The sequence below is a fragment of the Protopterus annectens genome, chromosome 4.part0 (assembly GCF_019279795.1).
Source record: "Protopterus annectens isolate FY-2018-M chromosome 4.part0, PAN1.0, whole genome shotgun sequence".
In the NCBI taxonomy this organism is placed as follows: Eukaryota; Metazoa; Chordata; order Ceratodontiformes; family Protopteridae; genus Protopterus; species Protopterus annectens.
This window is the reverse complement of record NC_056733.1, coordinates 261452085-261466725: the sequence shown is the minus strand read 5'-3', so window position 1 is coordinate 261466725 and position 14641 is coordinate 261452085. Positions and strand designations below refer to the sequence as shown.

Genomic DNA, 14641 nt, shown 5'->3' with positions numbered 1-14641 from the left:
TCCTCTCTTTGGGCAAGGTAAAGTCACTCTCTTGTCTGTCCTGGGAAAAGGAACAGGGAAGGTTTCCCTGTTATGTCAGAGTACTGTGCCCAGCCCTGGGGAATCGGCCCAGTAGTAACATGATTGACCCCATTGTTCTTGTCAAAATGAAACATAAAACCAAACATGTATCTACTCCTCCTCAAATTTCTTTGGATAGGAGTAGTTTACTGTGCCTGGCTCAGAGTTTAATTCAGGCTATTGATCCTTCTTAAAAAGTAGTTTTGGTAGAAGAAAGAGGGATTCCTCTTTTCCTGAAGAAATTAAAGATTCTGAATCTGAAGATGCAGTGGTGGATACAGATTTTTCTCCTTAGATTTTTGATCCAGACTCAGAGGAGAGCTCATTTTCTGATTCTCCCTGTATGGGTTTCTCTTTCTCTGAGACTATTGCTGAAATTTGCCAGTGTTTTCAGTGGGTGAATGCTAAGTTTTCTCAGTCCCTCAGAAAATACTATGAATTGTTACAGAAGGATTTTCCAGAACATACACACATTTACAGTTCTGCCAGTTTTAAAGGATGTGTGCGCTACTGTCTATAATTTTCATGATAATCGGTCAGCTGCCCCTATAAAGGCAGATAGGATGTATAAAGTTCCTCAGTATTTTAAATTTTATACACTATTCCCAAACCTAACCCAAAAGCTATAGCATTAGTTGATCCCACTGCTGCTAAGCACAGTATGGGGAAAACTATTAATAGGTATGGGAAAAATTATATACTTTTGCAACTTTGATTTTCACAATTTTGAATTGTCAGGCTCATGAAAGATTGTTTTGACAAATTGTGAAAAAAATTAGGAATGTTTTATTGGCAGTTTCTTCTTGTGAGGAAAAATCTGCTTTAAATAACTTAGTTGTTTCTGTTGCACAGGTCACTACTCATTGTTTACAGTGTGTCTATAACTCTGTTGATACTTCTTCCAGCACTATGGCTACTGATACTGACTGCATTTTCAGAACCTCCCAGATGATGTTAAAAATGAGATTTTAAATTATCCCTTGGATAGAGATTTAGTGTGTAGCCCTTCTGCTGCAGAGGTGATCAAAAAGTGTGATGAAAGGGGCAAGCTGACCCAGGGAATCTAAGATTTTTCATCCCTCCTTTTCCATTTTTTTATCTCCTCATCCAGTTTTGGCAAAAAAAAAAAAAACAAACAAAAAAAAAAGCAATAAACAGTTTCAACAAAACTCAGGTAAATAGATGTTTAAGAAGAAATGACAAAAGGGTTTCAAAAACATGTCTTGAACCTTCCAAAACCGGGGACTGTCTGACAAGTCTGAATTCAAGAGATCTCGTGACCCCCTACCAACCTAGGCCCTTTTTTCTCCCAGGAAGTCTGAATCTCCATGTTTTTTTTTGGCAACAGATTGTTTCAGACAAATGGGTTCTGAAAATCGTTTATTAGGGTTACAGATGGCAGTGGGAGGAAATTCCTCCTTTCCAGGGGATCATTCTTCATCCTCCATATGAGACTCTATTGTTTCCACTTGTTCTATATCACATGGTCTCCGAAAAAGCGATAGAACCATTCCTAATGCCAAAGAAAGAAAATGCTAGGAGACCGGTTATTTTGTGATAGTGTGCAAATTCAAAATGTTCTCACTTCACACCCTGTTACCTCTTCTTCTTTTTTCAAGTTTCCTGGTGATGCTAGACTTAAGAGATGCTTATCACATCCCTAGTCATCCAGGCTTCAGGTATTTCTTATTTAATATTTTGTGTCTGGATTACATTATCAGTTCTCTGCCTTACGTTTGGGACTATCCACTGCACCAAGAATGTTTACAGTGACTAGCTCTAGTTATAGCTCATTGCAGCCTACAGGGTATCCACATTTTTCCATATTTCGACAACTTGTTTTTCTTTCTTTTCAAAACATCATGAATCTCTCTACTGGCTAAGATATCTCTTATATAAGCTATGATTCCAGGAGAACATTCAAAAGTCGTTCTTAACTCCCTCACACAGGATTGTGTTCCTGGGATGTCAGCTGGACACCTCAGTTCCAAGAGCTTTTCTTCCACAGGAAAAAATAGATCTTTATTTACACCTATTTCCAAGGTTTTCCACTCAGACTTCTGTCATGCTGATGGAAAGCCTCAGGATTTTGGGTCTCATGGCCACTATGATTCTCATGACACCCCTAGCAAGGTTTTACAAGAAAAAGACACAGTTGTATCTGAAATCTCTTTGGTCCCAGCATCAGCCCCCTTTATCTTTTCAAATAACAGTGCTGGGGTTTGTCAAAAGACAATTTTGGTGGAGACAACAGATATCCCTAAATCCAGGTCCCTCCTTCTCCCTTCCTGCTCCAAAGCAGTCAGTTACCATGAATGTTTTAGATTTTGCTTGGGGAGCAGTTTCAGGAGGGATAAAAGTACAGGGAATGTGGAACACCAAGGTCAAATGCAAGCACATAAATATCAAGGAAATGCTTATCCTGATCAAGGCACTTAATTAGTGGAACCATCTTTGGTCCCTGGGACCTCTTTAGGTGGTTGCAGACAATACTATAGTCATGTGGTACATCAACAAATAAGGGGGAACCAGCTCACACCCCTTTTGCAGACTAGATATGTTAGGTTGGGATATAGCTTCAAAGCACAGTTTCACTGTACAGGCATCCTACATTCCATCAGAGCACAACTGTGTGGCAGACATGCTGGGGAAGACCAGGGCAGACCCTCATAAATGGAAATGTGATAGGGGATCTTCCAAGATTTGATCTATCATTGGGAAGCTCCTCAAGTAGGCCACTTTATCTCTCCTCTGAACAATCATCTGGCAAAATTCTGTTCCAGGATTCTACGCAAGAAGGCCTGGAAGACAAATGCCTTTTCTTTTCCCTGGACAGGAATGCTCCTGTATGTTTTTCCACCATTTCCATTAATATCCAGGGTACTTCTGAAGATTACTGTGGTGACTCCTTTCTGATCCAGGCAACTGTGGTTCTCCCTTCTTTTGGAAATGACCAGGAACAATTACCACAAGCTTCATCCCAGACTGGATCTACACTCACAACAACAGAGGTGTTTAATACACGCTGACCTCAATCATCTTCAATTTACTGCCTGGATGATAGGGTCTTAAATTCCTTTTAGACACTTATTTGCTGAGGACATACAGCAGGTGCTAATGGAGGCAAGAAAGCCTGCTACTAGAAAATCATATATTAGCAAATAGAAAAGGTTTTGTAGTTGGTGTCAACAACATAACCAGCACTGATTCAGAGCTAGTTCTTCTCTGTTTTTACAGTATTTGTGTGAGTTACTATCCTATAGCCTTTGTTATTCATCTAGCAATGTTCATTTGTCTGCCATTTCAGCATGTCTGCCCATGGATCCATCTCTTTTCATACAGTGTCATGTCAAAATATTCTTGAAAGTGGTTTGGCATAAGAGGCCTCCAAGAAAACTGGTGGCCCCTCCTTGGGATCTTAATTTTCCATTAGAGAAGCTAACACTTGCTTCATTTGAATTAGATAATGTGGCTAACTTTAGGTTCTTTACATGGAAAACAGTATTATTGATTGTTTTGACCTCCACAAGAAGGCTATCTTAGTTGCAATCTGTTATGATAAGTCAACCATAACTCATTTTCCATGGTGAGACACCGGTGCACTGGCCCAGTAATCAAGGACCCTCAATCCTCACCACTAACACCAGTGAGGGGTGTCCACATTGGTAAGGATAACAAATACACACACAGTAAAGTATAACTTCCCTTAAGAGCACACAGAGATCACAGTCAGTCTGGGGCTGATTTCTTCCTTTCTCTTCAGATCCCCAATAAGACTCCCCAATGGCACAGCTATAGGGTCCAGATCTCAGCCTAGTGGTCAAGCTAAAACCTCCAGCACCCTCTCTGTCCAACCATTTCTTCATGTCTTTGCCCAAGTAACTGACACACACACTCGCACACACACACACACACACACACACACACACACACACACACACACACACACACACACACACACACACACACACACACACACACACACACACACACACTTTGAGATATGAGATATATACAAACACACAGACACTCCTGGGGAAGGCTGGCACAGGTTCTCCAGCTATGCCCCTTCTGCCCAGACTATACGGTAGTACCACTTGCCATCACCCAGTAATATCAGCTTCTAATAAGGCCCTTATCAAAGGGTGTCCAATTATTAATGTGCAATATTATTATCCAAATGGTAAGTGTGATGAACAACAAAGCTTATTTGGGGTGGCTTGGACAGTATCACTATATACATGCAATGTACTTTAAAAATAAATTATCTCTACATAAAACAGCCACAGTTGAAAGGTTTAAAAAGATTTAATAATAAATAATAAGGACACAAGACAATACTTCTTACTACACTGTGCTAATCAAGAATTTGGAGATCACAGAAAAATGCTTAAAATAATAAAAATAATACAGTAGAAAAGTTCTGACATCAATACAGTAAACAACTAGTCTAATCTTCCTATTTCCTAGCTATTTCTAAGAGCAATCACAGTTCTAAAAATAAACATACATATCGAGCACAGGCAGTGCTGGTGATGTTGGATGTTTTGAAGACAAATGCAAAATGCCCCGAGTCTTTCTCTCTTTCTCTCCTTAAATTGATAACACAGTACTAATGACTCATTTCAGATTACATCATTTTTTCTCTGGTTCCCAGGCTAACAGAAACTCAGAGTTTAGCAGCCTTTTTGATCTTGCACCTAGTCAGGAAGCTACAGCAATAAAAGACATTATACATGCAAATTCTAGCAATTAACTCTGGTCTCAAAACAATAAGAATTCCTTCATTCAGACATCTCGGCTCCGAGTTTTGAGATCAACAATTATACAATGCTTGACTTATCAGCTTTCTTCCAGCAAAGTGCAATGTGGTTACACTTTTGAAGTTCAACATTTAACACCATTTTCTTCCATTTAAGAGAACAAGCCTGTGGCTTATATTAATATTTACAAAACACAATTATCTACAAAATTCTATCTGGCTAGGCTGGCAGCCTTCACATATCTTCACACATGGGGATGGGGTTTCTTTGAAAACTAATCTTTCTTTTCTGCCTAAATTGGTATCTAAGGTTACTTTAAGCCAAAGTATCCATCTCCCCCTTTTCTTTCCTTCACCTAAAAATGAGGGAGAAAGGATACTCCATACCCTGGATGTCCACAGACAACTCAGGTACTATCTTGACAGAACTAAATCTTTCAGATCTTCTGATCAATTGTTCATTTCTTGTGAAGGTAAGAAGAAAGGACAAATTGTTTCAAAACAGACCATTTCCAAATGGTTGTCTAAGGCTATTACCTTTTGTTATTCTCACTATAACAAAACTATTCCAGGCAGGGACAAGGCCCACGCTATCAGGGCCTTGACCGCATCTATGGCTTTTTGGTAAGGCATGGATTTTAGAAGTATTCTAGAAGCTGTTACTTGGCCCTCTATACATATTTTCACAAAGTACTATAAGCTTGATTCCATTTTTAGGTCCAAAGCTTAGTAGGACCTGGATACCTCACCTTCCACCTCCCAAATGCAGTTACCTAAAGTAATCTGCCAATATAACTAAGGCTATTGCAGCAGTGATCAAAATGGTGAACATAGCACAGTTATGTAAGTTGAACTTACCATAACAGTAGATGTTCAAATGATCTCTACTGCAGTAACCACTTCCTCTTTCCATTCTTCTTGTTTTTTTTTGGTGTGCTTTTCATGCCAGGGTGTGGACATTTATTTTCTGTTGCTCCTATTTCAAGGCTCAGCCTCCCTCTCTCTGCTGGCAGGAAAGCTCTGAAGGGTTTCATGCTCAAACTTGTCTTTTAATCAGCTCAGCTCAAACTATTTGACTGTTTGGGTGCATGGAGGGTGTACTGAAGCTTTGGAAGGTGGCTGGCTGTTAATATTCTTGGCAGGATAAAACCCATATAGCTAAGGCTACTACAGCAGTGATCATTCAAACATCTACTATTATAGCAAGCTCATCTTACACAACTGTACTATCTACACTGCAACATTAAACAGCCCTGGAACAGTACAGCACTACCCTGATGTCCTACATAAAAGTTTTTTTCACCTTGCTGAGACTTTGTTGCTATACTTAAATAACGTGCACCTCAAAAACAGCTAAGCAACTATAAATACAATTTTTGATTTCCCAAACACCATAATACTCTGGTGGTGTCTGAAACAGTAAAATAAAAATCATACGTTTGCAGGGATTAAGTCACCCTGCACCTTCCAGGTTGGGATAGGTGTCACCCTCCTTTCCTTTATATATACATTAGCTCCATGGTTGCATCACTGTGATAAAAGAAGACAAACCCTTACCTCACATACACCAAATTCCTGCAATAATGCTTTTGAATAGACCTAAAAATGTTTTTTGATGATAGAAGAACTCAGTAACTTTCTAACATTAAAGCCAAAAGTCAATGGACCTAGACTCAACCAAATTTCTCCCTATCTCTCTCTCTCTCTCTCTCTCTCTATCTATATATATATATATATATATATATATATACATACACATATCTATACACACACACGCACACACACACCTTTGTGTCTGCTCATAGAAAGAAACATTTGTTGAAATCCATTCTGATGAATAAATCATATTGAACAGCTGATACAATGATAATTGTAAAGAAACATAAAAACAACATTTTTGCAGGGGAGGTGAACCCTTCTGCATCTCCAACCCCCCATCTGTAAATATACTAAGTATTAGGTAGCACAACACTGGGTCTCCAACCCCACATCTGTAAATATACTAAGCATTAGCTAGCACAACACTGGTTCTCCAACATCACATCTGTAAATATACTAAGTATTAGATAGCACAACACTGGGATAAAGAGACATTTCCTTTTGTCAAAATTCAGTGACCTCACTTTTACAAAAAGATATGAAAGCCTGAGCTACTGAAAAAATTAAACAATCCTAAAAAGCAGTGTTTTTGCAGGGTTTAGTATCCCCCACATGTCCCCATTTCTCGGTACACTAGCACTGAGGTCATGCAACAGTGGGCTACATAAGAATTTCCTTTACTTTGGTATTAGATGACTTTGATCTCACATACAGAGCCAGTGTTTTGATGAAACAAGGCTTAATGTAATATTACACCCTATTCCTGTTTCAAAGGAAGGCACAGTTCAGCCAATTGCAGTACACTTTTATATACATACATACACACACACACACACACATACATACATACATACACACGCACACACGCACTCACTATACACATATTATATCCATCCATCCACAATCCCTTTTTTCTCCATTTTTTGCACATGGGGACAGCGTGTCACTGCGTGAGTGACAATCATCTTGAGCCAAAGTTTACACTGCTGGGTGGCTAGCCCTGCTGTTGTAGTTCTTCCACACTATGCACTCACACACACATTCACTCATATGGCCAGTTCAGAGTGTCCAATCCACCTACTGCATGTATATATATGTATACACACATATATTATGTACAATTATATCATGTAAGGTCGAACACACAAAAGTTCAAAGGACAACATATTGAACAGAATGCACAAAACCTTGAACAAATAAAATAACAAGACACATAGCACCAAAATATAAAAAATACCTCTGACACCTAAAAACAAACATTTTTTTTTTTATTTGCAGGGGGGCAAGCCTCCCTACACCTTCCATAGGGTGGGTAACCCACTGCCCCCAAATATAAATATACCAACTCTAGCCAACTATCACTGCCAGTCTAATGCACCAGTAGTAGTTTCCAGCAATGCATGCACACTACTCACCCTAACATACACCATCACATACTTCTAATCAATCTACTTCAGTAGATCAAAATACAATAAGAACGCAATTTAAAAAGCTGAGATGAAAAGACCACATAGAGGTTTTGAATGGAGATCGTGCAGTACTTAGAAAGACATCTTCTTCATTTAAACATAATATGTAAGAGAAAAATATAGCTGGAATGAATGGAGATCATGGTACAGTGAGGATCAGGAAATTTACCCTTTTCCCCTCTGTAGTGCGATCTCGGAGTTGGTATATAGAATTTGCAGGGAGGGGGGGGGGGTGAAAAAATGGTGAAAAAGGTATGTCTTTTTATTTAAGTTATGTGTTTTAATGTTTAGGTTGTTTTTATGAGTTCAGATCGATGTTCATGTTGCTTCCGGGCATGCGCATTAAGTGTTCCGATGTTTATGTGTTTCGGTTTTGTTAAGATTTGTTGTTGTTTATATGTGGTCTTTTCATCTCGGCTTTTTAAATTTCGTTCTTACGGTGTTTCAATCTACTGAAGTAGATCCGTCTAATCACCCAACTACAATGTACCACTACAAGTTCCCTGTTCTTTCTCAGTATTTTGTGCATCCACTGTTTCCTGCTAAAAAACTTACTGGTCAACCTTATGAGTGTAAAACGCTGTACTTAGCATCCATCTATATATAGATATGTGTGAGTGCGTGAGTGCATGTGTGTGTGTGTGTGTGTTGTGTGTGTGTGTGTGTGTGTGTGTGTGTGTGTGTGTGTACATTATATATATATATATATATATATATATATATGTGAGTAAAATATATATATATATATATATATATATATATATATATATACACAAACACACACACACACACACATGACACATGCTCACACAGGTATGTGTGTATACACACTCATGGTCAAAATATCCAACAGGTTTTGTCTGTAGAGTACTAATGCTTCCAGTTTGTAAACAGTATCCTAACTACAATGTAAATATTTCACATTTTACAAACTACATTGGATTACCAAACATGTTACTTCTATAATACTACAGTCAACTTGAATGTGTTAATGTATACATTTCTACTTATATTGGTATCCCTGTATATTAATGTATTGTAACAGTTTGCATCGGTTTGAGACTTCTTTCTTGAGTATAAGCTCCTGGGTGGGGTTTGAAAACAGTATTCACTGCTACTTACTCTAAAATGGTAAATAAGGTTCAAGAAACAAAGAGAAATAAATACCTACTGTTGAGAAAGTGTGCCTGTGAAACATAGTAATACTTGTCATCATAGTCTGGCACAGATTGAGGAGGTCCCCCCAACATTTAAACCAAAGGTATTCCTCAGTATTTGTACACATTTATTGGATTTACTGTACTGCCTTACTGGCTTTAGGTATATTTTAATATGTTCCAGTGAATCTATACTGCTCTACACAAGTCCTTCCCCACCCAGCAGCTTCAGAAGTAGGCACGCTGTTCTTCATAATGACTGATTAGAAACTGATGATAAGAGCTGTCCTTTAGTTTAATTTCTTACTGATAAATGTCCAAATCTCTTGTACCTCTCTGTATGCATTGCAGCACTGTCTTACTGGTATGAGAGAGAAGCACAACAATAATGTAAAATCCTAGCCTGCATTCATTTGGTGCTGTGAAAAATATATCTTACATCTGACATCTGTATGTAAGGACACTAGCATCTTTTATGTGTCACCCTGACTTGTGATGTCCAAATCTCTGGCACCTTATATGATTCTCCCACTCTTTCAAATCTGATTGTCAGAATAAATAGACAGAAACTAAATAAATGTCAAGTTCAAGTGTACAGGATCCTCTGGAAAGCTGCACCTCACTTACAGTGTTAGTACTGGAATGTGTTCCTTTGCTGGTTTGATGATGCCGGACTCCACAGCCTTTCATGTGTATCTATATACAGATGAGTCAAATTGTGCAGAACAACTGACAAGGTGGTTAAGAATGTCTTATTTGAAAATTGATTATCTAAAGTTGTTACAATTATGACTAGACTGAAGTCAGAAATCTAGTTGTGACAAATCTTATTATGTCTGAACTCTCCTTCATATTAGAAATATAGTACATTTGTTAACTAATGACATCTACTATGTGAGAAATGAAAAAGTTGCTATATGCATTCACAAAAGGAGAAAATACCAAACTGTAATCTGTTTCTTTATTCTGCTCAGGAAGAAGAAAGGAATGTCCATATCCTACCAAAGGCGCTAAGTTTGCCAACAATAGAGAATTGCGAGATGAAGAAATGTTCTTTTTAAAATGGAGAGTCAAAAAAGTTGTCGTAAGTAGAAGACACCACTGATGATGAATCATGTTAACAAAAAAAACTGGTATGATTCTATCATCCAGTAAAAAAAGAGTATCAATTCAGACATCTTCTGTAACATTGTAACTGATTTGTACCTTATTTATTCCATTTAAAGTTACCAACTTAGATGCACTTCTCTAATACATGTCGGAACATTACTAGACTGCGAAATATAACAATTATTATAGAAGATTGTAAAAATACTAGTATCAAGCCAAATGCTTACTGATCAAATAAATCTAACAGCCAAGTGAAAAACAACTGATAAAACTACACATGTGATCACATTCGACTTCCGGTTCCGATGTTCTAACCTAACAACTATTTTGCAATATAAAACATTCATCTCATATGAAACATATAATCATAATCTAAGGTATGACTACTTAAAAATACACCATATGTAATTACTGTGTAAGGAAAAAAATTAGGAAAAAGAACCATGATTATTTTCACCAATAAATCAACTCAATAAACTAGTATATATATCATATAAACACAGCACTCGGGTTATTAAAAGTTATCTATCTATCTGTCTAGCTAGCTATCTATCTACCTATAGTTTGAACAATAAGATATTAAAGAAACTAGATATATATATTAAAGACTAGCAAATGGCTCAGAGTATCTAATTAGTGGTGAAAACCAGAAGTGTACAAAAACATGGATCTATTTAAAAAGACACCTGTTTTATAAAACTGGTTTAAACGGGACACTACTATTAAGCCCTTTGCTACCAAATGCATGTAATCTTGTAATCCATTTCATATCTAGCAGTTCAGTAATATTTTTAATATCTCCTAACCATTCACTTTGCGAAATGGCTTCCATCGCCATGAATTTAAACGTATGCTGATCAGAAGTGTCCATAATATGTTTGGCAAAGGCGTTTGTATTAGATCTTATCCTGATGTTATAAAGGTGTTTTCTTATTCTGTCTTTAAAACATCTATTTGTCTTTCCAACATAAAATGACTTACACAGACAGCACTGAGCTAAATAAATGAAGTGTATGCTATTACAATCTGCTTCAATCTGAAAGGTAAATAATCTACCCATTACTGGATGTTGAAATTGGCCACTGGTATCTAAGAATTTACAATAATTGCATTCACTGTAACGTTGTGTGGTTTTGGTTCTACAATCACGATAACTTTGTTTTTGCTCTTTATATTGGCATAATATTCTCTTAATTGATTTCTTATTTTTATACCTAAAGGAGGGATGTTCACCCACAATTTTCTTGATTTTCTCATCTACTGTCAATATATTCTAGTGTTTACATATAATGTTAGTAATGCCTCTAATATTGCTACTATAATACATAGAAATTTTATTATGATCATTATGGAGATGATTCATATTTTGATGTTCATGGATGGTGTTGAAAAATATGGTTTAGCCCTATCTGGTCTTAACATAACTACTTCGTTCATTGTATGTTTGACATTAGCTCTATCGTAGCCCCCATCTACAAAATAGTCTGTAAGGTGATGCACTTCTTCATGAAAGTTATTATCATCCACATTAAGTCTAGATGCTCTAATCCCCTGGCCTCTCACTATATTGGAAAAAATGTGACCAGAGTCCATACATTTCCTATGCAACAGCTTATTCCAATAACATGGCTTACGATGAATTTGAATATCAAATGTTTCTTGTGGTGATATCATCACTCAAACATCTAAAAAATCAATATAAGTGTTGGAACTCTTGATGTCAAACTTAAGATATGATGTAGTTTTATGTAAGAATTCAATAAATTGATCAAACTCTTCTAATGTACCTGTTCACAACATAAAAATGTCATCCACAAAACAATGGTAAAATGAAATCAACAGGCTGTATACCTCATTATCTAAAACATAATGTGACTCATAATTTGCCATTACCATACTGGCATGGCTATTGGCACATGCTGTTCCCATAGCTACGCCATCTTATTGTAAATAATATTTCCTATTAAATGCAAAGAAATTGTTAGTCAACACTATGTTTATAAACTCAATTAACACATGGATAAGTTGACTATCATAATCACTCTTCTCAAGTAAGTTTTCATAGCATTAATGCCTTCACTGTTTGGTATAATAGTAAATAAAGATCTTATATCTAACATAACTAAATAGGTATCCAATATAACATCTCTGGATGACATAAAAGTATACAAGTTCTGTAAGAACTGTTGTGTGTCCTTTAAAATATATGGATCATTGTCTAATATTGGGTGGAGATACTTCTCAATGAAAACAGAGAATGGCTCAGTCAGTCATTCGGCTCCTGCCACTATAGGTCTTAAAGGAGGCTGAGTCTTGTGAATTTTAGGAATGCCTTAAATGATAGGTACTACAGGATATTCAACTACAAGATAATCATGTAAATCCATAGTAATAGCCCCAGCAAACCAATTCAGCTAACAATTGCCTAGTTCTAGTTTGTATTTTACATATATCTAAATTAGCTACCTGCTGGTAAGTATTCGTATCTGAAAGCATGGCCATCATAGTATGATTGTATTAATCAGTGTCCATAATAACTGTTGGACCACCTTTATCCACTGGTTTGATTGTAGTACTTAAATTGTTTTTAATTTGTTCAACCCTTGTTTTTCATCAAAAGATAGATTATGATAACTTTTAAAGCTTCACTTATTATACAAATTATATAATTCATTAAAACAAATTTTGCTAAAAGCATCTAACAATGGATGTAAACCAGGATTAATTAAACTCATCTTTTTATATTTATTAACAGTATCTTGTGTATGAGTATTACTGACCTTCAGTATAACATTTCAAAGAAAGTTTCAAGTCTATAATAGTGTCTGTAAGACATGAAACTTGAGTAGGAATAAATGATAAAACTCTTTCCAATAATGATGTTTCCGACTCTGTTAGATCTATACTAGAAATATTCCAGATTAATGATCATTTGTTATTTACCACATTTTTTTGCTTGTTTAATATTGTTTGTTGTCTGCTGTATACTTCCTCTTGCTTCTGTCCCGACTGGTAGACCGACTTCGATTTGTCCTTTCTCTTCGATTGATTGGTAAGGGAAGTTTTATAAAAACCTGGTACTTAGAAGAAGAAGGAATTTGTGATGAATTTTTAAGCCTTACAACAGGTAGGTCATCTGAGACTCTGCTAATGACATTACCAATGTTAATATCAGGTGTCTTATCAACAAAAGCCTGAAGTCCCAATGCACTGATACAGTCTCCATTCATTGCATGTTCAGTTCCAACTGTTCCTTAGGATTCTTTCTGTTGATTAAACTCATGACTAACTGTAGAATCATTACTATTAAGAGACCGCTTAGATACTAATATTAAAGTATCGGTGTTAATGAATTTTTTGACTTTTGGGCCATGCAAAGACCTGTCCTTTGTGAAAAATATTCGATGTCTCTCTCTATTTTCTTACACTTGATATGCAAGATCTTCCTTTCATATATCTAGCAACCATATCAATTAATTCAAAATAAGAATAAGCCTCTGCGTATTGCTAAAGGTCTTTAGGAAACGTAGGAAAAACAATATATCCACAATGGACCACCACAGAGCTAAAATCATTTCAATAAAACAACTTGAAAAGCATAAAAACTAAAGAAAAATAAGTTGCAGCTTCAGCAGAGAAAATAGATAAGCGCTTTCAGCCTAATAGCCTTCTTCAGATCCTCAGTTTGTTCTGCTTCAGCAAATTGCTTAAGTACAACAATCAAACAATCAGAAGCTTTAGAATGGGACAACTCCTTCTTTCTGACTATTCAGTACTTCTTAATAGGGGCACCACCACTTTAGCACAAGTTTTATTGGAAGTACTGCATTCAGACCAGGCTTTTGATCAGCCTGCAAGTCCGCTATCCATTTAACTTCATTGATCTCTGTTTTATTGTATATATCACCTTCCCTTATATTTTCTTAAAGAGTCTCAAAAACCATAAAGTTAAATGAATGGCCAACATGCTCCATAACATGATTTGCTAGAGCTTTGATTTTCACACAGTTCTTTATATCACTCATGTGATGTAAAATCCATTCTTTAAATTTTCTGTTGGTTTTACCTATATAGAAAGCTGAACAATTTTGGCAAGCTGCTAAGTATGTAAGATTCTTGGTGTTACAGTCAGCATACCCCTTAAAATTATAAGACCTTCCAGTAACTGGATGCAGAAAACAGTTTGTTGTGTTGATACAACTGCATGCTTTGCAATGGCCACATATATAGCTACCTTTTTTTGGAGCTAATCTTCTTCTGGCTTATTCCATCTTTATTACACAATAATCTTTTCAGATTTTTCATATTTTAAAGACACATTTAGGTGTTTCACCTACAATATTTTTATATTTTCATCCACAGTTAAAAACAACCAATATTTTCTCACTATTTGACAGATCTGTGAGGTGTCATTGCTGTAAGTTAGCATACATCGTAAATTATCAAAAGTCCTTTGCTGCTTTTGAAATGTTTTATTAATCTTA

At 36.4% G+C, this 14641-nt stretch overlaps 1 protein-coding gene across 1 annotated transcript in view; it reads left to right on the top strand.

Moving 5' to 3' along the window:
* The window catches only part of LOC122800120 (protein kinase C epsilon type-like), a 46198-nt gene extending 35933 nt beyond the window's left edge, over nucleotides 1-10265 (top strand). Inside the window, exon 5 of the mRNA XM_044069642.1 lies at nucleotides 10022-10265. Coding sequence (XP_043925577.1) covers nucleotides 10022-10108 — 87 coding nt within the window. The 3' untranslated portion in view covers nucleotides 10109-10265. The remainder of the gene's footprint in view (nucleotides 1-10021) is intronic.
* Nucleotides 10266-14641: the final 4376 nt, after the last annotated feature.